The sequence below is a fragment of the Acomys minous genome, assembly GCF_964271855.1.
Source record: "Acomys minous genome assembly, chromosome: 15".
Taxonomy (NCBI): Eukaryota; Metazoa; Chordata; class Mammalia; order Rodentia; family Muridae; genus Acomys; species Acomys minous.
In genome coordinates this window covers 60,873,205-60,900,189 of record NC_140497.1, presented here as the reverse complement: position 1 = coordinate 60,900,189, position 26,985 = coordinate 60,873,205, and the positions used below count along the sequence as shown (strand labels likewise).

At 46.0% G+C, this 26,985-nt stretch overlaps 2 protein-coding genes across 2 annotated transcripts in view; both read right to left on the bottom strand.

The window, feature by feature from the left end:
• The window catches only part of CRACD (capping protein inhibiting regulator of actin dynamics), a 118,540-nt gene that overhangs the window by 77,637 nt on the left and 13,918 nt on the right, over positions 1–26,985 (bottom strand). The window lies entirely within an intron of this gene.
• Positions 293–26,045, bottom strand: LOC311584175 (cytochrome c oxidase subunit 7C, mitochondrial-like; the record flags this gene model as incomplete). Its single annotated transcript, XM_084758287.1, has 2 exons — positions 293–615; positions 25,979–26,045. The coding sequence occupies 2 exons, from the start codon at positions 26,043–26,045 to the stop codon at positions 410–412; spliced, it is 273 nt and encodes a 90-aa protein (XP_084614413.1). The 3' UTR covers positions 293–409.

The following is a 26,985-nucleotide window of genomic DNA, read 5'->3' as shown; positions in this document are numbered from 1 at the left end:
GTCCTGTAATACTTTACTGTTTCTAAACAGAATCTAAGTGGTTCATGAAAACTCAGGCACATCCAGCTTAACATCTTATCTTTCTCTGATCAAAGTGTTGACTTAATAAATGCTCCTCAATTTACTGCTTTATGGCACTTGGTCAGATATGAGGGAACAAGTGCTTTTATAATGGTTTCCCTGCCCCCACTTTATCTCTCATAGGAAAATCTACTTGTATCTATATGAAAACAGGGTAAGGCATTTCATTTCTTTCTTTCTTTCTTTTTTTTCAGAGAAGAGGCATTAAATATTTATTTCATTAGTATATTTACAATTGTATGTAGTTTAAGAGCTCAAGAGTTTAATCCAGTTTTCAGATCATCTCTTAAACACTCTTCATCCTGTTTAAGGATTGGAATAAATATCCTTATTTTTTAAGTAGCTGCTGCCTTACTATACAGAAAGGAGCAGCAAATCCAGACCCAAAGTACACAGTCATCGTAGCCAGTAACTGCCACTTGCTTTCCACAGAAAATGGCAACTTCTTCCCAGGACCCTCCTCATAGTGGCTGCGACAGACCAGGAAGGTGGTGAACCTCCTGATACTCTGGCCTAACTCGGCGCTGCTGTAAACTCAGCCAGGAGCGCAGAAAAAGTAGGCAGAAGACATGGCCGCAACACCTCAGTCTCCTCTCTTCTCGACCTTGCTCTCCGGAGCGCGAAACCAAAAGGCCATTTCATTTCTTTCAAGGCCACAGCCGAGAGTCCATTACATCATAACACGCGGATGCTAACGACTGACTGAGATCCTGCCCTGGAACACAACATTGCTCTGCTCTATGAATCCGAGCGGAAGGCAAAGCAAAGGGCACATCATGCCTGGGAGAAAATCAGGGAGTCGTCGTCGTCCCCCCCCCCCCCCCCCCCCCCGCTTCAACAGGATGAACCTCAAAGGTCACGCACATACTGGGATTAAGGATATGGCTCAGCAGTGGGGACAGGCTGTGCCTGTTATGTATGAGCACCTGGGCTTAATCCCTGGCATGTAAAAAATAATAATAATAATAATAACAACAACAACAACCTAATGTGCTGGGGGGTTGGAACCCATGGGGAATCTCCCCCTTCTCTAAGGTGAAGGAAAGGGGGGACTGGGAGGAGATGTGTGTGAGGTGGGGGCACTGGGAGGAGATGTGTGTGAGGTGGGGGGACTGGGAGGAGATGTGTGTGAGGTGGGAGGACTGGGGGGAGATGTGTGTGAGGTGGGGGCACTGGGAGGAGATGTGTGTGAGGAGGGAGGACTGGGAGGAGATGTGTGTGAGGAGGGAGGACTGGGAGGAGATGTGTGTGAGGTGGGAGGACTGGGGGGAGATGTGTGTGAGGTGGGGGGACTGGGGGGAGATGTGTGTGAGGTGGGGGACTGGGAGGAGATGTGTGTGAGGTGGGAGGACTGGGGGGAGATGTGTGTGAGGTGGGAGGACTGGGAGGAGATGTGTGTGAGGTGGGAGGACTGGGGGGAGATGTGTGTGAGGTGGGAGGACTGGGGGGAGATGTGTGTGAGGTGGGAGGACTGGGGGGAGATGTGTGTGAGGTGGGGGACTGGGGGGAGATGTGTGTGAGGTGGGAGGACTGGGGGGAGATGTGTGTGAGGTGGGGGACTGGGGGGAGATGTGTGTGAGGTGGGGGGACTGGGGGGAGATGTGTGTGAGGTGGGGGGACTGGGAGGAGATGTGTGTGAGGTGGGAGGACTGGGGGGAGATGTGTGTGAGGTGGGAGGACTGGGGGGAGATGTGTGTGAGGTGGGAGGACTGGGAGGAGATGTGTGTGAGGTGGGGGACTGGGAGGAGATGTGTGTGAGGTGGGAGGACTGGGGGGAGATGTGTGTGAGGTGGGAGGACTGGGGGGAGATGTGTGTGAGGTGGGAGGACTGGGGGGAGATGTGTGTGAGGTGGGGGACTGGGAGGAGATGTGTGTGAGGTGGGAGGACTGGGGGGAGATGTGTGTGAGGTGGGAGGACTGGGAGGAGATGTGTGTGAGGTGGGGGACTGGGAGGAGATGTGTGTGAGGTGGGGGACTGGGAGGAGATGTGTGTGAGGTGGGGGGACTGGGAGGAGATGTGTGTGAGGTGGGGGACTGGGAGGAGATGTGTGTGAGGTGGGGGGACTGGGAGGAGATGTGTGTGAGGTGGGGGACTGGGAGGAGATGTGTGTGAGGTGGGGGACTGGGAGGAGATGTGTGTGAGGTGGGGGACTGGGAGGAGATGTGTGTGAGGTGGGGGACTGGGGGGAGATGTGTGTGAGGTGGGGGAGGGGGAGGAGATGTGTGTGAGGTGGGAGGACTGGGAGGAGATGTGTGTGAGGTGGGAGGACTGGGGGGAGATGTGTGTGAGGTGGGGGAGGGGGAGGAGATGTGTGTGAGGTGGGAGGACTGGGAGGAGATGTGTGTGAGGTGGGGGACTGGGGGGAGATGTGTGTGAGGTGGGGGAGGGGGAGGAGATGTGTGTGAGGTGGGAGGACTGGGAGGAGATGTGTGTGAGGTGGGAGGACTGGGAGGAGATGTGTGTGAGGTGGGGGGACTGGGAGGAGATGTGTGTGAGGTGGGGGGACTGGGGGGAGATGTGTGTGAGGTGGGGGGACTGGGGGGAGATGTGTGTGAGGTGGGGGGACTGGGAGGAGATGTGTGTGAGGTGGGGGACTGGGGGGAGATGTGTGTGAGGTGGGGGACTGGGAGGAGATGTGTGTGAGGTGGGGGACTGGGAGGAGATGTGTGTGAGGTGGGAGGACTGGGAGGAGATGTGTGTGAGGTGGGGGGACTGGGGGGAGATGTGTGTGAGGTGGGGGGACTGGGGGGAGATGTGTGTGAGGTGGGGGACTGGGGGGAGATGTGTGTGAGGTGGGGGGACTGGGGGGAGATGTGTGTGAGGTGGGGGACTGGGAGGAGATGTGTGTGAGGTGGGGGACTGGGAGGAGATGTGTGTGAGGTGGGGGGACTGGGGGGAGATGTGTGTGAGGTGGGGGGACTGGGGGGAGATGTGTGTGAGGTGGGGGACTGGGGGGAGATGTGTGTGAGGTGGGGGGACTGGGGGGAGATGTGTGTGAGGTGGGGGACTGGGGGGAGATGTGTGTGAGGTGGGGGACTGGGAGGAGATGTGTGTGAGGTGGGGGACTGGGAGGAGATGTGTGTGAGGTGGGGGGACTGGGAGGAGATGTGTGTGAGGTGGGGGACTGGGGGGAGATGTGTGTGAGGTGGGGGGACTGGGAGGAGATGTGTGTGAGGTGGGGGACTGGGGGGAGATGTGTGTGAGGTGGGGGGACTGGGAGGAGATGTGTGTGAGGAGGGAGGACTGGGGGGAGATGTGTGTGAGGTGGGGGCACTGGGAGGAGATGTGTGTTGCACAGGGTGTGTGTTAGAAGAGGGGTCGTATTATACAGTGAGTATATTACAAACTCTGTATTTTAACTGGAAAATTAAAGTTAAAGTTGAGGGTCATCTTAATGTGCTGGAAAATATGATATGTTAATTGTATATTACCTACATAGTAATAGCTATAGAAGAAGAGGTTATGAACTTGGAGGGGAGTAGGGCAAGGCACATGAGGAGTTGGAAGTGGGAGGGAAGGTGGAAATAATTTAAATACTCATTGAAACTTATGAGAACTTAGATACTACACTAAAAGTGTAGCATGAAAGAATAAACTAATAAATTGGACTCGAGCAAAAATGAAAACCCCTCTTCAAAAGGCAATGGGAAGACGGGCTTAGGTGATGCTCAGTCAGCAAGTGTTTGCTACATACACATGAGGACCTGATTTCAATCCCCTAGAACCCACATTAAAAAAAAAAAAGCAGCAGTGCACATCTGCAATACCAGTGTTGCGAAGGCTAAGACAGGAGGATTTTGGGGCTCCTGCCTAGCCAGCCTAGACAATTTGTTGAGGTCCAAGGTCAGTGAAAGAGCCTATCTCAAAACATAAGCGAAGAATAATTGGGGAGATACTTGTTGATCACAGACCCCAACCCACGTGCACACACCAGCATGCAGACTGTGTACATACATGCGCACACACATGAATATGTATACACACACACAGAGTCGGTAGTAAGAGAATGAAATGACAAATCACAAACTGATTAATTTGCAGTCAAAACTTATTTCAAAGCCCTAAATTCAAAAACAAGAAAATAAATAACCCAACTAAAAGTGGGAGATTTGAGCAAATACACCATTAAAGTACATACACAAATAAATAAAGACTCTGCATACCAGCTGTGACAAAGATGTGGAGGAGGAGGAGGAATTCATTACTGCTTTGAGAATGCTACTTTGGAAAATACTCTGGAAGTTACTTAAACATAACACCTGCCCTACCACGTAATCCAGCCATTTCACTCCTAGGTATTTACTCAAGAGAAACGAAAACATACCCAACAGAAATGACTTGTAGGAAAATATTGCGACACCTTCAAAAGGAAAACAATCCAAACCTCCATCAGTAAGTTCATAAACAAACTAGTATGTCCATATTAATAAAATACTGCATGGCAATAAAAAGGACTGAGCTATTGTATATGCCAAAGCATTGGTCGCTCTGAGGTGTTCAAAATACCAGCACGAGTTAAAGAAGACGCACACAAGAGAGAACATGGGATTGTGACAGCCTTATCTGATTTCATCATGTATAATTCTAAAAAATATAAGCCCATTTTTAGTGATAGGTGGACTATTAGAGGCTGCATAAGGAAAGGCGAGGAGCAGTTACAGGAATAGGGCAAGGCATGAGGAGGAGCCTTATATATCCCTACTGCTAGACATGGGTTTGTTTTTTCATTTTTCTCCGTGTTTCTAAGCTAATATAACTTTATTTAACTTGGCAGCATGGATTTTTCTACATGGATTACTCATTCATTCACTCAGAACACAACACAGAACTTTTTATATTTACATACACTTTACAAACAAGTTATTTGATTCATAAATATTTGCTAAGCACCTACCATTGGCCAGTTGTTGCACTGCATGCTGGCTGTACATTACTGGGTGGTATCCACTGGCCTGGCCCTGCAGCACTCAGGAAAATAGCCATAATGCCAAGTTAAACAAGATGCCAAAATATAAACCAACCAATCCCTCTCTGTGTGGCCGTGTCTGTGTATTTATACATATATAAAAGACGCTCCTTGACTGATGTGAGCTATTTCCCAAAAGATGTATCACCAGCTGAAAATAGCTCAAGTTGAAAGCTCAGTTGATAGCTAAATACCATAGCTGAGCCTGGCCCCTCCTAAAAGTGTTCAGATCACTCAGGTCGCCTTCTCTAAATTCACAAGGCTCTCTGCAGTTCTTATTGATGTTCATGTTATGATCATGAGGTGACATATGTCTGTAAATGTACATCCTTCTGGAAGCGCAGTGTAGCTTTACTGTAGGTTTTCACTATGTTTGAGGTAGTCTCAGGTGGCGAATCACATATGCCACGGGACTGAGAATGAAGCAGCCTCTCATTCATTTACATGGTTCCTGCAGGGTCAGAGACTGCATCACGCATCTCAACATGTAACTGTGTCTAGTGAGTATGTTCCTGTTCAAGGTTGAGGTGCCAGAAAAACAAGTGTTTTTGTGGGTCCCTGTCATAGTTCAGGTTTTATTACTGTGAAGAGACACCATGACCAAGGCGACAGTTTCTAAAGAAAAACATTTAATTGGGGCTGGCTTCCAGTTTCAGAGGTTTAGCCCATTATCACCATGACTAGAAGGAGCTGAGAGAGATGTACATCTCAGCTTGCTCCTTAGGCAGCAAGGAGGAGACTCTGTTTCACACTGGCCGGAGCTTAAGCACTGAAGACTTCAGAGCCCGCCCCCACAGTGACATACCTAGTCCAACAAGGCCACACCTCCTAATAGTGCCACTCCCTATGGGTCAAATATTCAAACACATGAGTCTGTGGGGGCCACCCCTATTCAAACCACCATAGCCCCCTTCTTCATAGGCGACACCTTCTTTCTCAGTCTGCATATGGCAGAAAGTCATAAAAGAAATGAACGCTGTTCCTCACAAGTAGACAAAGGACAAGAAGTCCCAGATGGTTTCCTACAGGCCTTTTGTAGCAGCATGGTTTCTATCCATGAGTCTAGAGCCTTCCAACAGCCTTTGCCTTGAACCTTGGCGTTCAAGTTCCAGTATGTGACTTCTGAAGCAAACAACAGTAAATGAGCCTAAAGCAAGCCTCCTTGTCTGGTCTAGCCCAGATATTACCTTGGCTGCCTTGGGATAGCTCTTCGCTATCCCAGACACTTTGCTTTACTTATACCTCTGAGCACAGTCTCCCCATCACTACTGCTGAACTATTTTGGCCATCTCCCACCTCTATAGAGAACTTCAGCCATGACTTCCAAATCAAGTTTCACATCTCTTCTTGTTTCCCCCTCAGGCCATCTCCATGATGTATACTTTGTCATTTGACAGAAAAGGAAACTTGAGCACGAAGATGTTAAATATTGCCTTCACACCTCATAGTTAGAAGTAGCAAAGCTGAAACAGAAGCCCTGATCTTGGAGGGAATTTTAGTCTACGAATCCTCTATGACACTTTAAGGCACAAATGTCTCCTGCTGTCTTTTGGATAATTCTACATCCCCAGGGTGGGCTCTCTGTCCTTCTCCATTCTTGAGTAGATATGAGTTTGGCAGTCAACGCCTGGGGAGTTGACTCAGTGGTTAAAGTACTTGATCGACAAGTGTTAGGACCCATGTGAATGCTGCGGGGAGGGCTTCACAAGGAGAGAACCACTGGCCTGTAATTTCAGGCTCCAAAGATGGAGGAGACAAGATCCCCAGAGTATGCCGGCTAGCAAGACTAGCCATATGGACCAGCCGTGGTTTGGACGGACAGACCCTCCCTCAGAGATAACGAAGATGGAAGAGTGATTGGAGACAAGACCTGACATCAGCCTTCATCCTCCACCCCTCACTCCCCCACCCCTGTACCCACGCACATGCAAGTGCTCAAACACATACATGCAGAAAGAAGCCTAAATGGGAAGGCTTGAGGATCTATAAGGAAGACGGATGGAGTGTCAGAGCTGGAGGTGGTGGATAACACCAGGGAAACAGTGTTTCCTAGACACAACAGGGCAGTTGCACACATGAAACCACAGCACTTGTGATCGCATGTGCAAGGCCTGCGTGAGCTCAAGGGAGACAAAACTGTAAAAGGGAGGGCATGGGATCCCACTGCTGGCTGAGGAGCTGTTGGCATTTCATGGCTGCTGGGCGGGGGAGAGTCAGTTTTCTCGAATGATGACCTCATGCCAGGACAGGCCTGACTCCCAACACTAGCAACCCAAAGTGGGCTTGATGGGGGAAAAATAAGGCATCGTAACTGGAAGTTGGGTGGGAAGAGCTGAAAAGTTGGTTCTGGGAGAAGTTAGTGAGAATGAATCTGTTCAAAATACATCGTATGCAGTTTTCATAGAACAAAATAAATACAGCACAAGAAGAAAGGAAAAAGTATTTATAATCTTATATATATATAATACATATACTCCATATGAGAACAGCTACTATCTAAACTGCCTATTTTAATATTTATTTATTTTTAATGCACTTTGTACTAAGCCATACTAGCTCGTTTGTTAGAGCTAGATTAGTTAAATCATCTAATATTTAATTGTTTACTGTGTTGAAGTCTTGATCCTGTTAGACCAGATCTTTTTCTGGTAGGAGGGGTCTCATTCTACTTACACACCTGAGCACGTACTTGTGACACAGAGTAGGTGGCCAGCAGCACAAGTTCCAGCAGTTTGTTTTGACTTCAACACAGAGCTTAATAATGTTTGAGGACGTGGTCACTGAAATGGCTGCACTACAATGAGACAGAACCTCAGTGTTTGAGCAAGTGAGGTGCCAGGCTCGGGGGCGGGGATGGGGCAGGAAGGTGTACAAGACCTGAAGCTCTGAGCTTGTGTGTGTTTGTGTGTGTGTGTGTGTGTGTGTGTGTGTGTATGTGTGTATGGGTGTATGTGTGTGTGTATGTGTGTATGTGTGTACGTGTGTGTATGTGTGTGTATGTGTGTGTGTATGTGTGTGTGTGTGTGTGTGTGTTTATCTCCTTACGTACTTCCTGCTTAAGAAGGAAAACGAGCTTCAAAGCTGGCCCTTCACTGAACTCCCCATTGAGATTAAGTAATTCCTGAGGGACAAGAAGAGGGAAGGGGAAGGTTAGAGTTAAAAAGACGTAACCAGCGCAGTGGCGCACGCCTTTCATCCCAGCACTCGGGGAGGCAGAGGCAGGTGGATCTCTGTGAGTTCAAGGCCAGCCTGGTCTACAAAGCAAGTTTAGGACAGCCAAGGCTACACAGGCTGGATAGAAAAAGAGAACAAGTGATTTATATAATTGTCCGGAAAATCAGTACAACAGTTGTCTGGTCTGAGCAGGAAATAAGTCACATGTTATTTGTTCAGTGGACGCAGGGCCTTGCGCATGCTAGGCAAGTGCTCGAGCTGACTCGACAGTCCCAGCTCTAGCTAAGGGGGCCTTGGGGGAGCCATTTGATTAAGAGGGCTCTGCCTCAGCAACTGATTAACCCCACCGAAGGACTCAAAAGCTGATCGAATTATTGGGAGGAAGGAAAGGTGGGGCCTGGTTGGCACATGCAGGTCCCTGGAGCTGTGAGTTCTGGAGAATGCCGCCAACCGAGCCCCTTCCCATCCCCCCTCTGCTTCCTGGCTGCTGCGGGAGCACATCCACTCCATCACAGCCTCTGGCACGATGCTCTGGTTTCTCCCAGCCTCAAGGCAACAGTTCCAGCCAACCAAAGCCCTGAAGCTGCAAGCCAAAGCAAGCCTTTCCTTCTTTTAAGTTATTTCTCTCAGGTACCGTAAGTTGTTCCCGTCACAAAAACAGAAGTCTCACTAATGCAATTGCGCGCGTTATGAACTACATTTCATGGGAAGCTTTACAGCTCTTCTCACCACAGAGCACAGAGAACAGTCTAAGCATTTTGCTGACTCAAAACCACCATAATAAAGTGTAGCGTACCATAGCCTTCTGAGGTCATTAAGGGATAAAGGCTAATTGAACAAGCACTAAAGAGCCAAGAGCACAGTGTCTTATATCTGTGTTCCTCCTCTCTCATTCTCAGGAGCCATTACGCAGCAGGATACCTGAGTGAAAAGATCTAAATCAAACACACACAAAGCTCATGTCCAAACCCCTAGTTCCCCCTCAAATGCCCATTTAATGGGATGGCTTGATTTAATTTAACGCAATCATTAAATATCCACAATATGCCTCTGTAGGGCCAGTTATAGTGTTAGTTTCAATGACTCAACAATCACTCACAATTGACAATGGTTTGTACTTTCTAATTTTTATTTTATTTATTTGTATGTATATATGCATGTAGGGTATGTGTGCATGAGCATGCATGGGCATGCATGGGCATGCATATGTCACAAGCATGTGTGTGGAGGTCAGAGGACAACTTTGGAGAGTTGATTCTCTCCTTCTACCATGGCTTCCAGGAATTGAACTTAATTGGGTCATCTTGCTGAATGAGTTTCTTCTCGTTTAAAAACAGGATTCTCACCCAATGCAATCACATGTGAATAAGAAGTCTCACCCTTGCAGCTTCACGTGTAGCCACTTTGCTCTCTGAATATTTAATCACAAAGCCCAAGATGTCATCAGCAAGGCTCAAGTCACACATGCCCTTCGTTTTCTCATGATACACAACAATAGTTAAATGGACAAGGAAAGTAGTCAGAGCACTGCTTCCCCCAGGTAGGGCCTGACCATTAGCACCAGTATATTTTACAGACACATCTCCTAACTCCCAGCGTTCTGATCGTGATGTACTCCCGTTAGAAAGATGTCAAGTTATCTTGACTGTTGCTCCCACATCACTAATTTGCCATTGTGGAGAGCTGCGATGTGCCATGCCTTAACAAGGCGCAGGCTTCCGCCTTCCGCCATCCCGACGGCGAGCGCTCTCTAAGATAAACAAGTCCTTATGTGGCAAAAGGCTGTGCAAGGGTAACTGGTGATCTGATGACGAGCAGTCCTGCTCTGACGCGGACCTATGAGGAGGTGACACCTGGCATGAGCTGATTGGCCCTTGAGTTGTACTTAAGCTTGGCCCTTCCCTTCTTCGGGGCCATTCCCACTGAGCTTAATCCTGAGTAAAGATCTCGAGAAGAAGTCTGGTTGTTGGCTTCTTATTTCCGCTGGACGGTCCGGCGCCGACAAGTGGTTTTAACTGGCCCAACTGGGCTGTGAACAAAAATTCCCTGGATTATGTGTTATCTCGGTTCAATATGAAAATTTCACTAAAGCAGCTAATCTGTCAAAGAGTCTCTCTCAGTTTATTTTACAGAATTGGACAGCGGAGTTTGAACAGACCTTAAGAGAATTGTGGACTGCTATCATTCAAGTCAATTCCCCACGGCTGGATCTGTCACTTACTGAGGGATTCTCGTCGTGGATATCCTCAGCCTTCTCCTTCTTTAAAGAATGGGTTGGGGTTGGATTGTTTTGAGCTGTAATCTGCTGTGGATTAGTGTTGACCCTATGGTTGGTCTGTAAACTCAGGGCTCAAACAAGAAGAGACAAGGTGGTTATCACCCAAGCACTTGCTGCTTTAGAGTCTGGGACCTCCCCTGATATATGGTTAACCATGCTTAAGCAATAAGTCGCTGGCTGCTCAGCTCTTGCACCCTCAGAGTCTCATCTCATTGCACGAGGTAGAGTGAGTAAGCTTCAGCAGCCCTGGAGAGTTGCATAGCGAAGCAGTGCAGTAGAATGGCTCTGCGGCATATATGAGCTAATTCTAGGGAGGCATGTCATCTTGCATGAAGGTTGCGTGCCCCAGTGTCCTTCCCCCAGAAAAAACGGCACAGGGCCAGGCTATGACCTCTCCGGGCGAAGAGCTTAGGGGAGAGTTGTGTATGCAGGCCTGATATTTTGCTTGGGGATTTGACCTCTGTCTCCACTCTCCCTGTTGGGTGTCTTATTGTTTCTTAATAATAAGAAAAGGGGGAGATGTAGGAAGCCGCGCTCACATTCGCCATTACAAGATGGCGCTGACACCCTGTGTCCCATGCTGACAAACAACTAATCTGCGCATGTGCGAAGGGATTTTCCACTCGTTGTGCTCTGCCTCTCCCGTGGCATCATCTCGCCCGATGAGCAACAGCCAATCAGGGACTGACACATCCTAAGCGGAGGACAGTTTCCTACATAAGGGAGGGGTTTCTGCTGTTTGCGCTCTCTGTCTCCGTTTTACGTGTTGTAAGCTTATGCTCTCCCTCTCAAGATGCATTAAAGCTTTAATGAAGAAGGATCCTGTTTGTGTGTGCAGCGTCGTTCTTGCTGACGAGACGGTAACGCTAGCCACATGCCATTCCCGCCTCACTATCCCAATGATAAACTAATCAAAGTCCTGAGTATTTTTACCTAACGAACTGGAAGTCTTTTTTCTTTGTAAGAAGATTGTCATGAGACTCAAATCATGCATAATTCATAATAAAAGGGGGACCTGAAGAGGATGGAGGAGGAAGAGGAAGAAAGAAAAGCGAAGAGGAGGAGGAGGAATCAAGTCAAAGGCAGATGCTGCTGAAATATGGTGGTCAGAACACAGGAGTCTGAGATGAGAGAATCACATGAACACACGAGTTCAAGACCAGCCTAGAAAGTATGGCAAGACTGTGTTACAATAACGGGAAAAGAGGGAGTGATGAAGAAAACATAGAAGGAAACTATACCGTCAAGGTGCCTGTATTCCAAACATTACCATGCTGAGAGGCATGAAATGCAAAGCTGTGTGTTTAATGTCTTCATAGGAATAAGAACATGAGCCATGTGTGGTGGCTCATGGTGGTAATTTCAGCACATGAAAGGCTGGGGCAGGAGGATTGCCACGAGTCCAAAGACAACCTCGGTCAAAGAGTAAGACCCTCTTCGGAGAAGACTGAGGGGACGGCCTGAGACTACTTGAAAGCCCATAATACCCACCCTCCACCTGACCTGATGCCCACTGAGGTCAACCGGTCTCATCTCACAGCAAAGAAGAAGTGAAGTGTTGGGTGACCTGGGTTTAAGCTCAAAGTGAATCTATAGTAAACTGTTCCTAGCAACTGAAGGAATGCATGCTTGAGTCAGGATTAGTAAAAGGTTTAGTTAATACAACCAAAGTAAATTAGATGTGTGAAAGACTGGACTACCCTGCATTGAGCCATGTGTATTTGCTGGCGATATTTAGAAAACTCAAGAGGGCCAACTAAAGACACTACCACAACCGAGGAGAAGTTAGTGGGTCTGATGTTGTAAGGATTGATGGCTTCCACTAGCAACAAACAGAAGACCATCATGGGCAGAAATAGGAAGAGAGCTTCAAGGCAGCCAGCCAGTGGTTAGATGTGCCTATAATCTGAACACTCAGAAGGCCAAGGTGGGAGAGCTGTTTGAATCCAGAAGTTCAAAACAAACACATGCAAATCAACAGACAAATGCCTGATCTTTAATTTAAAAAAATTAGAAAACATAAATATTTTATTCTTCTTAAGATACAAGTAAAATGTAATTCAAATAAAAATAATAAGAAGAAAAGCTATTGAAAGGAAAAGTAGGAAAAGCCACCCTATCAGAAATTAGGATGTTTTATAGGCTCCAATAATTAAAACAATATGAAAAGTTACACAAATAGGCAGATCAGTGGAACAAAACAGAAAACACTGCATACATCGGTAACTTAGCATGTGATAAAAATGGCATCTTCAATCATCAGAGAAAGTTAGACTCATCAAAAAATGTTGTTGGGATAGATGTAGGATATGGACACACACACACACACACACACACACACACACACACACACACACACGAGGCCACCTTCCTAGTATTACTTGTCTCCCAATGGAAGAACACACTACCGATGAACTAGTCTTTAAAAAAATACGTAAATCTGATATCACCTCAATCATTACCAACTTATAGAAAATAGAGTGGGCACAGGAACATATAAGCCACCAAATAGAGGCACAAGAAGAAAAATCCAGGCTGTCAGTGGCCCAACAGGACAAACTCATGGTGTTATACAGAAAACAGAAAAAGGAAAAGGAGACAAAGAGGGGAGGTGGACTTTTGGATAGATACCTCAGCTCAGGAGCTCATTAAGAGGCTCCACACCTCATGACAACGTTTCCCCTACCCAAGATAACTCTGTTCTTCAGCTTTATGTAGAGCTCCCTAGAAATTTTAAATTTAATTTATAAGAAAATACCAATCTACATTCTTTTCACCCCTTATAAAAATATGTGTGCAGGACATGCTGTTCTCGCTGTCTTCCCGGGGAGTCCTGCAGCTCATCCCCACTGCATACCCCGCCTCCCAGCCACACCCCAGGTGGCCGCAGATGGAAATTGGTGGGCATTTTAAAAGGTTTGATCACTGTGAAAGCCATTCAGAGGCTGTTCTTACCTTCAGGACCAAGTCCAACTGGCCCTCGGGGCATTCAGCATTCAGCATTCAGCATTCAGCATTCAGCATTCAGCATTCAGTCTCTTTTAGGAACTAGCTCTAACATGCAGCCTTCCATGGGGTCTTGCCTACTACCTTGTTTTGTTTTGTTTTGTTTTGGGTTTGTTTTTTTCCCCAGACAGGTTTTCTCTGTGTAGAACTGGCTGGTCTCGAACTCATGGCGATCTGCAATCTGCCTGCCTCTGCCTCCCTGAGTGCTAGGCTTAAAGGCGTGCACCACCACACCAGGCTTGGCCTACCACTCTTATTACAAATCCTACACCCAGGCATGGCGGACTACCAGTTACAATTTTGAAGACACAAAGCGTGTTATTATTATTTTTTTCTTTGTCCAAGGCTATCCCTTTGCTTGGAAATTTCCTTTCAGCCCTTTTGTTTACTGTTTTGCTTTCTATCTGTCCTTCTGGGAGCCGCTACAGTGTTATCCATCACTTCAGAAGCCTGCCCACACCTCCCACAGGCAATCTTCCTAGCAGACCTCATTCCTCCTTCAGCCACACCCACAAGGCCCTCCTTTCCATCAGAACTTTTGATACGAGAGTGCAGCAGCACCCTCCTATTTGATGGTTAGGGGGTAAGAAATGAATAATCATGCTTTACAAGCAACCCAGTCCCTTCCCTAAGGGTCGCTTTCAAAGAATGGGATTTCAAAAAGAATAGCAAATACCAAGATTGGGAAGGGGGTGGGGGAGCAGTTCAGAGAAACAAATCTCCATCCCAGATGGGTCTTTGAAATTAACATCTTGTATTATTTACTCTTCACCCCAAGAGCTGCCCAGAGGCTCCTCTCTTCTTCCCACGGGACTCAGCAGGCTTTCTGACTCCTTCAGGTGAAAACAGAGTGCCTTTTGGTGTGTCTGCCGTCTGAACCCCACTGTCTGTTTCATGGTGACGCTTGGGCTTGGAAAGCCAGGACCCGGCTGCAGTAGCAAGACTTGAAACTGGGTGTCTTCCTAACTAAACTGCTAAGCTCAGCTCCCGAGAAGCAAAGGCCTTCTCTCTCCTAGCTTGCTGTTATGCGAATGTGGATGTATCTGAGCTTTTGGGGACGTAGCTTTTTGTAGAAATACACAAGTGTGAGTGACACAGATGTGGCTGCTGATCAGTGACACGGGTGTGGACAAGCAGGAACTGTGTAATTAGCCTCCTGGTCCGGCATCCTGCCTGTATGTTTAGAGGTGCTGCAGGATGCCTTTACTCCCCCACCCCCTTTTTTTCCTCTTTCAGTCACAAGTAATCTCCTTCTGCCTTTTCTTGAGTTTATTTCAACAGTTCCTCACATTTCCTTTCCCAAACAGTCTCATCAGTCATTCACGTTTCATCCTTACCCACTGCCTTTCACGGCTGTTTACACTTGAGTACTGACCTATTACTGAACTGCTACCCGTCATCTTCTTACCTACTGGGCATCCTGACGCTGCAGGACAGCAGGCTGAACTCACCTGAGCTCAATATCCACACCATACAGTAAGAGAAAGGGGTGTGTGCTTGTCCCTTATCACACTGACTGCAGAGCCTGGCCACAGTGTTTCCCTAAGCTGCGTCTCACTGGTCCTCACCACATTGAGCAGTCTCCTGTTTCCTGCTACTTGCTTCTCCCCTTAATCTTAGATGCTGCTTTCACATCTGGTCCTCAGAGCCCTCAAAGAAAGGAGTTTTCTGACTCCAGGAGGACATCTTGATTCACCTTCACACTCCCTCTTGCAAGAGGGAGAAGAGATGGTGGAAAACCTGTTATATTTGGCCTCAGGAGGATCCCCTCCAATTTACCTACCACTCAGAAGGTTCTGGAGTGACCCACCACCGATCTTTTCATTTTGTCTCATGTTCAGGATGCTGTATTCAGGGCAATCAAGGTTAAAAGGTAGGCCAGGCTGCACTGGGACTACTTGGCCAAACTCCAGCAATGATGGCAGATTTATTGTTTTGTATTATAGCTCAAAATAAATGAAAGGGACAGCACCATTATGAAATGTTCTTGTGAGATTTCTGCCTGCATGTTTACCCAAAAGCTTTGTAGGACACAAATTATTTTTGGCTGTTATAAGAAGAAAAGTCCTGCATATTCAAATACACACTAGTCAGGAGTTGTCTTGTGTCTCTCTTGACCCCAGCAAAAAGATGTACTGGACTCTGTACATTTAAACCCACTGACTGTGTCTTTATATGGAGACAGGGTCATTATAACAGCTATCAAGTTAAAATGTGGTCATTCGGGTAGGCTGTAATCCAATATAACTGATGCCCTTGTAAAAAGAGGGAATTTGGACTCAGACACAAACAGAGGAAGATAAAGGAAGAGCATCACGGACAAGCCAAGGAACGCCTGCTGAGGAGGCCAAAGTGCACTCAGAAGGAATCAATGCTGCAGACGCCTTGATTTCCAACCTCTAGCCTCTAACATTGAGAGACAACCGATTTCTGCTGTTCAAGCTGCCAACTGTGTGGTACTTAAGTTATAGCACATCTAGGAAACTAATACAATGCCTGAGGAACAGTAAGTTTCCAATTGCCTGCCTGCAGCCAGTACTGTTAGGGGCTCACTCCTGGTTAAGAAAGACTGTACTGTACCTCTGTTAAAAAGAAAAAACAAACAAGAAGTGCCAAAAAGCAAAAACAAAAAAAATCAGTCTTGCTTACTGCAGAAAACACATGTGCTCAATCCAGGGTCCTTTTCTTATTCATATAAAACCAATTTAAATGACAATTCTCACAAAGTACTCTTTTGCCAAGCTAGGGTATAGAAAGTAGGCACACATGGGTATGCCCAAGCCTCTCAGTCACATGCGCGCGCGCACACACACACACACACACACACACACACACACACACACACACTCAGAGAATAGCCCTCTGTTGTTAGGTCTTGAATAGGTCGGAAGTTCCTATAGTTCTTGTGAGCTTAGCAGCTGAGATTGGAACAGCTGCTTCTTCAATACACAGCATTGTCTTAGGAAGATGCTCAGAGTGAATTACAATTAGATTACAGAGCTGTCAAAGAGGGCTATAATTATAGCATTTATTCACCACATTTACAAGCCAGTCGTATGCAAAAGGAAATGAAAGCTGAAGAAATATCAGGAAAGCCCCCATCCGCTTTACTTACCTCAGCAGGAAATCTGGCAGAGGGGAGAGGGGAAGCTAGCTAATCATCAGGCCAGGCTAGGAGCCCCCTGGCCATCAGCAGCTAGGCTCTGTGTTTCCAGGAGCTAGAGGCCCTGGGCTGGTGGCAACCTGTCTCCTTCTCTCTTGGAAGAGCAGGGCCAGCAAGGTGGCCATGACTCACCCACAGCTACAGACAAGCAAGGGAGGGGCTGAAGCCAAACCAAGAGCAAGGCGGCTCCTGCCAGGAGGATGAACAAAGAGAAGCAAAGTCAGGCTGGCCGAGCTTGGCCCCTTGTTTTGGACTCATCTACAAGAGCATATTAATTTTACCCAGCAGCTATTTATCACGCAGCTCTGAGGAGCTTGGAAACTGTCTCACTCCTGCTAAAATGACACAAAGAGAAGAAGAGCCACTGCCACTTATGCTAGTCAATCCCCTCACTAATCAATAATGCATTTAGCACCACAGGAAGAGAGAGTCAACCCACTCGGTCACCTCCAACCTCAGGATCCCTGACAGAAATTGAAGATAGTAATGTTTATGCAGCGAGCAAACCCCTCTAAGGATGATAATTTCTGCAGCTAGCCAGACTCCCACCCTTAGATTCAATGAAGCAAGAGACAGATACCTACTGTGTTCCTTGTACATGTAAGATGCTGTGCTAGAGAAGCTCTGACGTACATTTGTTTCTCACGAGGCTCAGTTCTTTCGAAAAGACAGGGCACAGTAAATTAAGAATACCCCTCCCCCTCTACACACACACACACACACACACACACACACACACACACACACAGAGAGAGAGAGAGAGAGAGAGATAATTGCTAGTTCAGTTGTATATGTAAGTGCAGTAGACAATGTTTACATGCCTCCCAAAATCCTATGTTAAAATCTCAACCCAAGTCCCTGTCCAGATAATGGTATTAAAAGACGGGGCTGCGTGCAGGAGAGGATGTGGAGGGAACCCTCACAAACGGGATTCGTGCCCTTATAAAAAGGGCCGACAAGAGATACCTCACCTGTCTCATCATGTGAGGTTGCAACAGAGGCATCTCTATGAGGAAGGGGTCCTTTCCAGACACTGACTATGTCCGCGCCCTTGTCTTTAACTTCTCAGCCCCCAGAATCTGGAGAAATAAACAAGACTCCAGTCTCTGGTGTCTTCTTGCAGCCGTCTAAATGGACTGAGGCAGGAAGGTAGACAGAGGTGAAACGGCCTGACTCTACCCAGCTTCTCGCCTCCTCCCTAAATGAGCCTATGTGCAGTGTTTTGTTTGTTCATTTTACCCATCTTCAGGTTTACCTGTTTTCTTTCTCCTGAAAAAACACACTCTCCTATACCGTTCAACTATCCTCCCTTCCTACCAGCCAAGGGTCTTTCCACTACAAAAAAAGTCCTCTTTCTGAACACTGTGAAAAGCTCCAACCCCATCCCCTGATTTAAAGCACTGTTTAGTTATAGTGGAACGAATCCTCTGGGGGAAAAGAAAAACATCTCTCACAGTGACATCTGACATTAAAAAAAAAATAAATCTATGTCTTTACAGGAACTTTTCCTTATTTAGAGGGTGAAGAAAATACATGACATTCTCCTGTGCCCTGGCCACATGGTTCTTATTGGCCGATCATGTCAGCCTTGCCTTGCTTATTGCAACACAGAGAGAGAGAGAGAGAGAGAGAGAGAGAGAGAGAGAGAGAGCGCATGCAAGGTGCTAATGGCCTTTCCCTTGTACTTTTGGGTAGTTAACACCTTTATACCTAATTGAACTGTGGGGAAAGCCTCCGCCTATTAGAGGAATACCACCTGGCCTGGAGAGCGAGGGTACACCAAAACTTGTAAGAACAGACAGAGGCTGCCCTTTGCTGCTGCACAGCTCAGCCCCACCCTCCCCCCCATCCCCCGACCCCACCCCCCCTCCCCCGGGTAAGGGGTCAGCCTCTGCCTCCTAGCCTGCTGAATCCACCCTGACTTTCTGCAGGCTCCATCTGTGCCCTGCTGGGAATTCTTCTCCTTCAGGAGACTGCTATAAAGGCTGCGGTGGAGGGAATGGTGAGAGAAAGGCAACTCTCTTCCTCTGCCAGGAAGAGGGAGAAAGGAGGAGCAATTCTTTTGGGGCCTGGCTCAGCTACGACAGCTCTGCTCCCTCTTTCAATAATGTGAAGTTTCGGGGTTTGACTCGCATGTGGTACTGCCCTCCCGACTCCTTTTCACGCTCTAGCATTTCTGTTCTTTTATAAGATGTTGGTGTTGTGTTGAGAACAGTTTCATCTGTAAAATCTGGACCACTGTGACATAGTGGGCTACTGTGCACCTTGCATGTTTCGTTAGCCCTCACTGAGCTCTGTCCTGGGGTCTGGCTGGCTACTGAACATGTAGTTTTATTCTTTGGCATCATCCAGAAATGATGTCCACTCTGGGCCCTGCATTTCCCACTTCAAATCATATTTAACAACAGAATGCTGCTTAAGCATTTCTCTGCCGATTTATCAGGTTTGCCAATTAGCAAAATTCCCTGCTGTTTCAGTTGCTGTGAGTGACTGTCAGAGACTTTGAGTTAGTAGTTTTAACTAAAATGACACAAAGTTCTAAGAAACCATCAGAAGGTAATGTTTTATTTATATTATTATTATTATTATTATTATTATTATTATTATTATTATTATTATTATTTAATATTGCATTCCTTTTTGGTATATGTGAGTGTTGATATATGCACATATGTATGTTAAAAAGTTAAGATTTAGTCAAACTATATTTTCCCGTTCAAGTACAAAAAATGTGCTCAAGGCTGAAAAAAAAAAAGTGTACAGTTGTGAAACAAGTTGTAAATAAAGACTTGAATGTCCGGAAGGGGCTAAGGAAGGGGCTGAGAAGGAAGGGCTCTCGCCACCACGCCTGACAACTGAGGTTGATTCCATAGACCCAAGTGATGGAAGGAGAAAGCACGACTTCCAAAGCTGCCCTGTGTCTTCTGCCTGTGTGCAGTGGCATGTGACACCCTCACCCCCCCCCAAAAAAAGTATAAAAAGGTTTTTTAATATCAAAAGTTCTTAAGGGCTGCATACCTAGCTTAGTGGTAGAGATCTTGCCTAAAACTCAAAATGACCTGGATTCAATCCCCAGAGCTTAAAAAGGAAAGAAAGAAAGAAAGAAAGAACGAGAAAAAGAAATATAATTATAATATAAAGTAGTAACAAAGCTAATTTTGTGTAGGGATACTCAGGAGACTTCTTTATGGTACCTAACCCCCCCCCCCCCCCCCGCCGACTAATTAAGAAATTAGGCAAAAGAGTAGGGTGGAGCATACTATCAGTGAAGATGAATTGAAAATTACAAATTTTAAAACTTGTAAAACTTTAAGGCTCAGCCAACTGAATCCTCTAAGTGACTGAGTTGTAGATAATTTTTACTAACATGTTAGTGTTCATATTTATTTTCAGAATGTTTTATAAGAACAGGTATGGGTTACATGCCCATAACCTCAATACTGAAGAAGCTCAGGCAGGCTTTGAAGCCAGCCTGGTCTATATGAGGCCAGCCTGGCCTTCATAGAAAGATCTTGTCTCAAAGAAGGAAGAAAGAAAGAAAGGAAGGAAAGAAGGAAGAAGGGAGAGAGGGAAGGAAAGGAAAGAAAGAGTTTATAATGGCTGCTCATTACTTTTACAATTATAAAACAAAAATTGTCAAAATATTTAACTTTAGTTAAAAATTTTCCATATAGTTTAGTAAAAGGTGAAATATTTATATGATCTGAAGAGAAATCAAAGTATTCCATATATTTTAGAACTATCTTTTTCCACATAAGTCACTTATTAAGCAGATAAACTGGTAAACTAAATAGCAGCTATTTTTACTTAGTCATTAATTAGGTTCCTTCAGGCCTTCTATTTTTCAACATTTTAACAGCTTGCTCAAATTGTTTTAATCTTTCATCTTCGAAAGCCTTAAGTATATCACTTAGTTTCTTTAAAAAGTAGTTTAAAAAGACAAGTTTTAAAAAAAAATCACTTAACTCAGTTTAAAAACATATGAAGCAATAAGTAAAATAAGCCCCAGTACCAGATGACATATCCCAAACAGGCTAATCTATAAGTATGCTTTTTATAAATAGGATGTGAGTCACCACGCCTCCTTTTTTTGCAAAAAAATAATAAATAAATAAATAATTTTTGCAAAAAAATAATAAATAAATAATTTTTTAAAAAGTGTCACATACTACACACACCCTTACATCTGCCTACAACATAATTACTGAGCCAACTTTGCAATCACTGAAGCAAAGTCCCCAGGTTCTTGCGCCTGCCAGGATGGCATCAGTGGCTTTCCTTATGCATCTATTCCAAATTATTATTTATTTTTCTCATGGTGGCATCCAACTCCCGAGCTTGAGCAATCCCCCTGCCTCAGCCTCTCAAGCAGCCAAGACTCCAGGTGTGCATATAAGAGTTCAGCCACACATACATTTTTTTCAACCTACTACTTTTACAGAGTTACTACTGTTATCTCTTAAAGAGGATAGAAATGTTAAATTTAATAAACACTACCCAATTGAAAGTTCATCAATTATACTCATAATGTGTGAATTTCCACATTTTCAAATTCTTAAAGGCATTTATCACTGTCAATTTTTGAGTTCTTTATGCAATTCTTGGGGGAAAATGCTTTATTGGTGTCTCCAGAGTCTGTCCTCCTCACCCCCCCCCCCCGTCCCTCTTACATAGTCAGCTCTTCTGTAAAGGTACTCAAAGTCATTGTTTGTCCGTTGACCGCCTTTGTCTGGTCATCCACGGTTACACTCACCACTCGGTGCCCTTGTGTATTTAGTGCAAATCTGCTTCACCATGCTCAGTCCGAGTTTGCCCTTGGTTTGAGGGTCCAGCATAATTTAAATTCATAGCAGTTTTGTTGCTTTTGCTCTATTTTTACGCCCTTGCATACAGGCATAAAAGGCGTCTACCAGCCATATCTGCCACCAGCTTCAAGATTCCAAAGGCCCTCAGAAGTTCTTCTGCAGAGCGACGCTTCACTGGAGAGCACCACAGCACTGCAGCTGCAGCCATGAAGTTATTTTCTGTGCTTAAATAATTTCATGTATCCCCACAGCAGCAAGAACCACAGCACACCTCAACACACTGTGAGTGGCCTTAAAGAGACAGAGCCATCTGCACTCACAAGAAATATATATATATATATATATATATATACACACATACATACATACATGCACAAGACATTCATTAATCCACATAAAATGCCTGGATTTTTTTTTTTTTTTGAGACAGAGTTTTTCTTCATAACAGCTCTGGCTGTCTTGGAACCTGCTCTGTAGACCAGGCTGGCCTTGACCTCACAGAAATCTGCCTGCTGGAATTAAAGGTGTGTGCCACCATGCCTGGCTAAAAAATATCTAGATTTTTTTTTAAATACCTGGATTTTTAAAGAGCTAAAATAAAATGCAATAAAATTGTTAAGAGTTTGGTTTGAACGATGCATTATAGACCTTTTCTTCAAATGATGTTATTTTAATTTCATTATTTAAAAACAAAAATTTAAAAAAATCAAATAGCAGTATCTGTCCAACTTTGAGCAAACTAAAAACAAAGCAACTCCCCCAAACCATTGAGGTACACAGCTTTAAAAGGCTACATGTGTTTTCTCGCTTGTTCCTTTCCCCTTTCTTTTCTTTCCTCCTTTAGTTCTTTTGTTTTGTTTTAATTCTTTTTGCCAATTTGTTTAGTTTTAAGAGACAGACTTCATTATATTGCCCTGGATGCCCCCAAACACCCAGGCTCGAGAGAGTCTCAGGCTCAGCTTTCAAACAACTTGGGTTACAAGGTGTGCACCAGTAATCTGCCTGGCCAATGAACGGTTTTTATTTTAAGTAAAAATCAATAGGTGGGCATATATGTACAATATGCTATGCAGAGACCTCTACCCTTTCTGGTTACGATTTGTGTGAATACAAGATCATTTTAAAATATGAAATCTACCTAAAATATGTGTACTCATCATTAACTTTTCACTGATTCTATGTGAGAAAAGTCTGGAAGTTAGTAGAACACACAAAAACTATGGCCTGGCAGGACCCTCTCCCAGCCCTTCCTCTGGGCAATAACAGTCAATGAGCTCACGGGTGAAGGTGGCTCCTACGGAGTGAGGTGACGGGATATTTGAAAACGGCTGGGTGATTTTAACCCTGGGAGAACTGCACATCCTTGTGTGCACTGAGCCAAGCTCCCAGTGTGCCCATCCAACGTGACTGTGCAGTGCGGGGCTGAGACCAATGAAACACCCCATTCTGTCTCCTCAGTCTCAGATGTTGGCTGGGTTCTCGGTTGGCAATAGGTGAAGCTTTCATTGGGCTGAATTGTTTTTATTAAAAAATAATAATATCTTGTGGGTTAATTAAAGAGCCATAGAGAATAAGTTAACTCCATTTATCAGCAGCATATATAACGGGCAACGGGCCCTCCCAGTTGACTCCTCCATTAGAAGTCCCAGGTTGAGGAGTTGAGAGTGTAGCTGAATTGGCAGTGTCCGCTTAACTGTAGGAAGCCCTGGGTTTGATGTTTACCGCCACATAAAATCGGGTGTGGTGGCACACGCCTTTAACCCCAGCCCTCCTCCTTGGGTTCAGGAGGATCAGAAGTTCAAGGTCCTCCTCAGCTACATAAACAGGAGACTGCAATAAAATCATAATTTAGGCTATATCACGAGGGTCAGGGTGACCTCCAAGATGAAAGTGACGTCATTTTACTGCAACCCACTGGTTAAAAAAAAAAAAGAAAGAAAGAGAGATTTCTGCATGTGTTGTTTCTACACTTTAAAAGCAAATAGGAAACTAGGATCGATTTATATTAAGAAATAATACATGGGAACAAAAGAAGAGGGCTCCTGATTGGTGGTGGTCTGGCGGGCAGAGAGACAAACGACTCCAGGTTGGGGTCTGGCAAGTCACATGTTTAAATTCGCTCTCAGAGGCCTGACTTCCGTGTCCAGACGTTGTGGAAGAAAACACTTTCTCTCCTGGAGGCCACCTGTTGCTATTCTGCGGCTTAGGGGTGGAGTGGCTGTGAGAAGGAATGCACGGCAGTCACTGAGGGGCCCTGAGGCTGAGCGCTGAGCACCTGTAGCTGCCCACCTCGATTCCTTAAGCCCTGCTGTGAAGGACTCGCTCCGGTCTCCTTCTCAGACCAGTTCTGTCCTTGTCATTTGTCCTTCAGCCTTTTACCTACACTTGGTTTTGGAGAAAAAAAAAAATAATCGTGAGGAGACAGATTTTCTTTTTCCATTTTGTGGAAACTAAATGGCGCGTGGCCATGTTTTGTTTTGTTTTGTTTTTTAAGAAAAACAGTAGTTGTGACATATAGCACCTATAATTTAGGAATAATAAAAGAAAAAAAATCCTCACAAATAGCGAGTTTTCTTCCTAGGCTTCTTCGTAGGCACTGCACAGCACAGCACCCATGATGCGATCATCACGGAGCAGGTGGGAGCAGTGCCTGTGGGGGGGGGGAACCAGATCCCCACCAATCAGCTACCTCCCTGGTCAACCGCTAGAGCCACCATCGAACATGAAAGCCCTCTCTCTTCCTTGTCTTTGAGCTCACAGGTGTGGACCACACAGTCTCTTGTGTCGTGTCGAGAAGAAATGTCAGCGTATGCTTTACAGCAACCCATTACTTTTTGTTTTAGAAGAAGCCTCACTCTCTCCCCTAGGCTGATCTCTAGGCCCAAGGGATCCGTGCCTGCCTCAGCCTCCTGAGCAGCAGTGATGACTATAACTGTGGACCACCACTCCTGGCTTACAGACTGATATTTTAAACCCCCCCCCCCCCAGAATGAAATCTGGGTTCTTAGGGATTTACATGAGAGATGTCTGGGAAGCCCCGTTCATTTTCGCCTCCAGATAACATGCAGTCACACAGCTGTGGGGGTGAGCCGCACAGCAAGGGAGATGGTGTGGGTAAGAAGTGTGTAGGAGAGGCACACCGTCAAGAACAGAACACAGTTAAACACCGTCCTACACAAGAAGGAAATGAGGCGAGCTAACAGGCTTTGTAACCTCTCAAGGGAGGTGGTAGATTTCATTGTCTAAGTCACAGAAAATTATAGTGGGGCACGGCTCTCAAGGACACCCTGTGAAGTCACCTCTGCAGACGGTGTGCATCTCCAGGTGGGGCTGACAGGGAGGGGAGGAAGAAGCATCCGGTGTTAGCAAACCGGCAGAATGCCTTCCCTGGCTGTCCCTGCCCCAGTTCTGATCTCCACCTTCCTAAAGAGAAGTGTGCACAGCATCTAAATAAGCCACTTCCTGCTTCCTCTTTAAATACAGACTGTGCTGCAGAAAGTTAAAGCAACACAAAGCTATACCACACTCAGGGAAATGAAGCGGAGTGAACACACTGCTGCGCTCATGGCCTTTTCATCCCTCCGAGAAAGGCGGGCTCGGGCTCAGGCTCAGCCACCGCCACCGTGCTCCAAGCCACTGCCCAGCTCAGGGACAAATGAGAAGAGTTGACGTCAGAGTTTAAACTCAGACTGCTCTGAGCACTGCTAATAGAAACAGAGATGGGGCCTGTTTGTTGCAAACTATTAGGGTAATTTTAATTTATATGGCGAGTAAGGAGGCTAACTAAATGCTATCCTTTTGTTGTGTAAAATGGTTGCCTGGCACGGTAGCAGATGCTTGTGGTCCCACCACTCAGGAGGCAGAAGCAGGCGGACAGCAAGTTCAACGTGTGGTTTGGGTTACACAGTAGCGCCCTGCCTTAAAGACAAAGCCAAGCCATGGCATTCGGAGTGGTCATGTCTCCATGTTAGACTACACCATAAGTAGAATACTTCACAGCTCAGTGCTAAGGCTATTGAGCCTAGATAAAGTCCTGAGAAGAAAATGTAACGCACAGCCTTCCTGGTGGTCCTTCCCTGCCACAGCACTGAGAAAGACGGTTCCCACCTCCTTCCTATTCCGGCCACCATTTCTTATTTGGCTGGTGGGTCTGGTTCCCTCGATCGCTTTGACTTTCTAATTTCATTGCCCCTGGTACCTGGGAGATGGGAAATGAGATAAGCCAGCATGGTAGGATTAAATGCTGACGACAGCCACTAAACGCCAAATCGAGACCAAAGAGCTCTTTCCCAAGTTCAGCACGGACGATGCCCGGCGTCCACCGAGATGCCTGGCGTGGCTTTGTTTATGTGTGGGCTCTACTGAATCCAAGACCAGAGAGGACATTGTGCAGATGATCCAGAGGTAAATCCAGGCATTTTTGTACACAAAGACCAACAGGGAAAAGATGGCATCTGTCTCTTTAATTGGCAAACTCCTAGCACCCGCTTTGTACTTACTGTACCTGACACTTGAGCACTCAGAGGCTCGCTGTGGATGTTCTTTGTTACTTTAATGTCCTCCGAGGCCATGGCTTTTACATGTTACTGAAATAAAAAGAGTACAGCATGCAAACATGTGAGCACAGTGCTTACGGAAATAAGGGGGGCAAGGGCTTCCCCACTCACGGCATGGGTCCTGCTGGGCAGGGTTGCCAGCTCACTACCTTTCGGCCAAGCTGAGGCATATACCCGTCATAGAATGGGAGGGGAGGAAGCAAGATGACACCCGCGGTCAAACACCGACGCTCTTATCGCTCGCCACAGTTGACACAAGCAGCACAGCCAGTGAACTGCACACAGCCTTTGTCACACTGCTGAACCCTGTCCGGAGGAAGAAATTTACTGTGTTTCTTTGACCTGAAGAGGACAGGTAGGATTTACGCAGGGACACTTTCCTTTTTTATTAGTGGCTGAGTCAATGTTTATGCTGAGTCAAACCTCTTACCCCCTAAACCACCAGGCACGAGAACACTGTATCTCTTCAAATGTCCAACCCCCTAGCATCTCAGCTGCTCTATTTCAAAATGATCTCTACCTTTGCAGGGAGAACAAAGTAGCGAGGAGTCGTTCCGTTAAGTAAGAGAAGCCAGACTGACGCAAATGCCGCATGGCTTCTCTTCTATGCAGAATCCAGATTTGAAATGTATACACACACACACACACACACACACACACACACACCTACATGTGTGTCTGCACGTGTGTATTTATACGTCACAAAAACTCTAAAGGGACCGTGGGAGGAAAGAAAGAGATATTCAGGAAGCGGGAAGCAGAGAGCAACAGAGCACATGTAGTAGGAAGGCAGACGTGGCGGGGGGGAGGCAGCTGGAAGAAGGCAGGAACGTGTGTGGGGGGAAACAAATGAGATAATGGTACGCATGTATGAAGATGCCATGGGGAAACTCCCCACTTTGTATGCTAACCTGAAAGTGTAATTTAAATTGAAGAGCATTAAAAGGATCTCTAA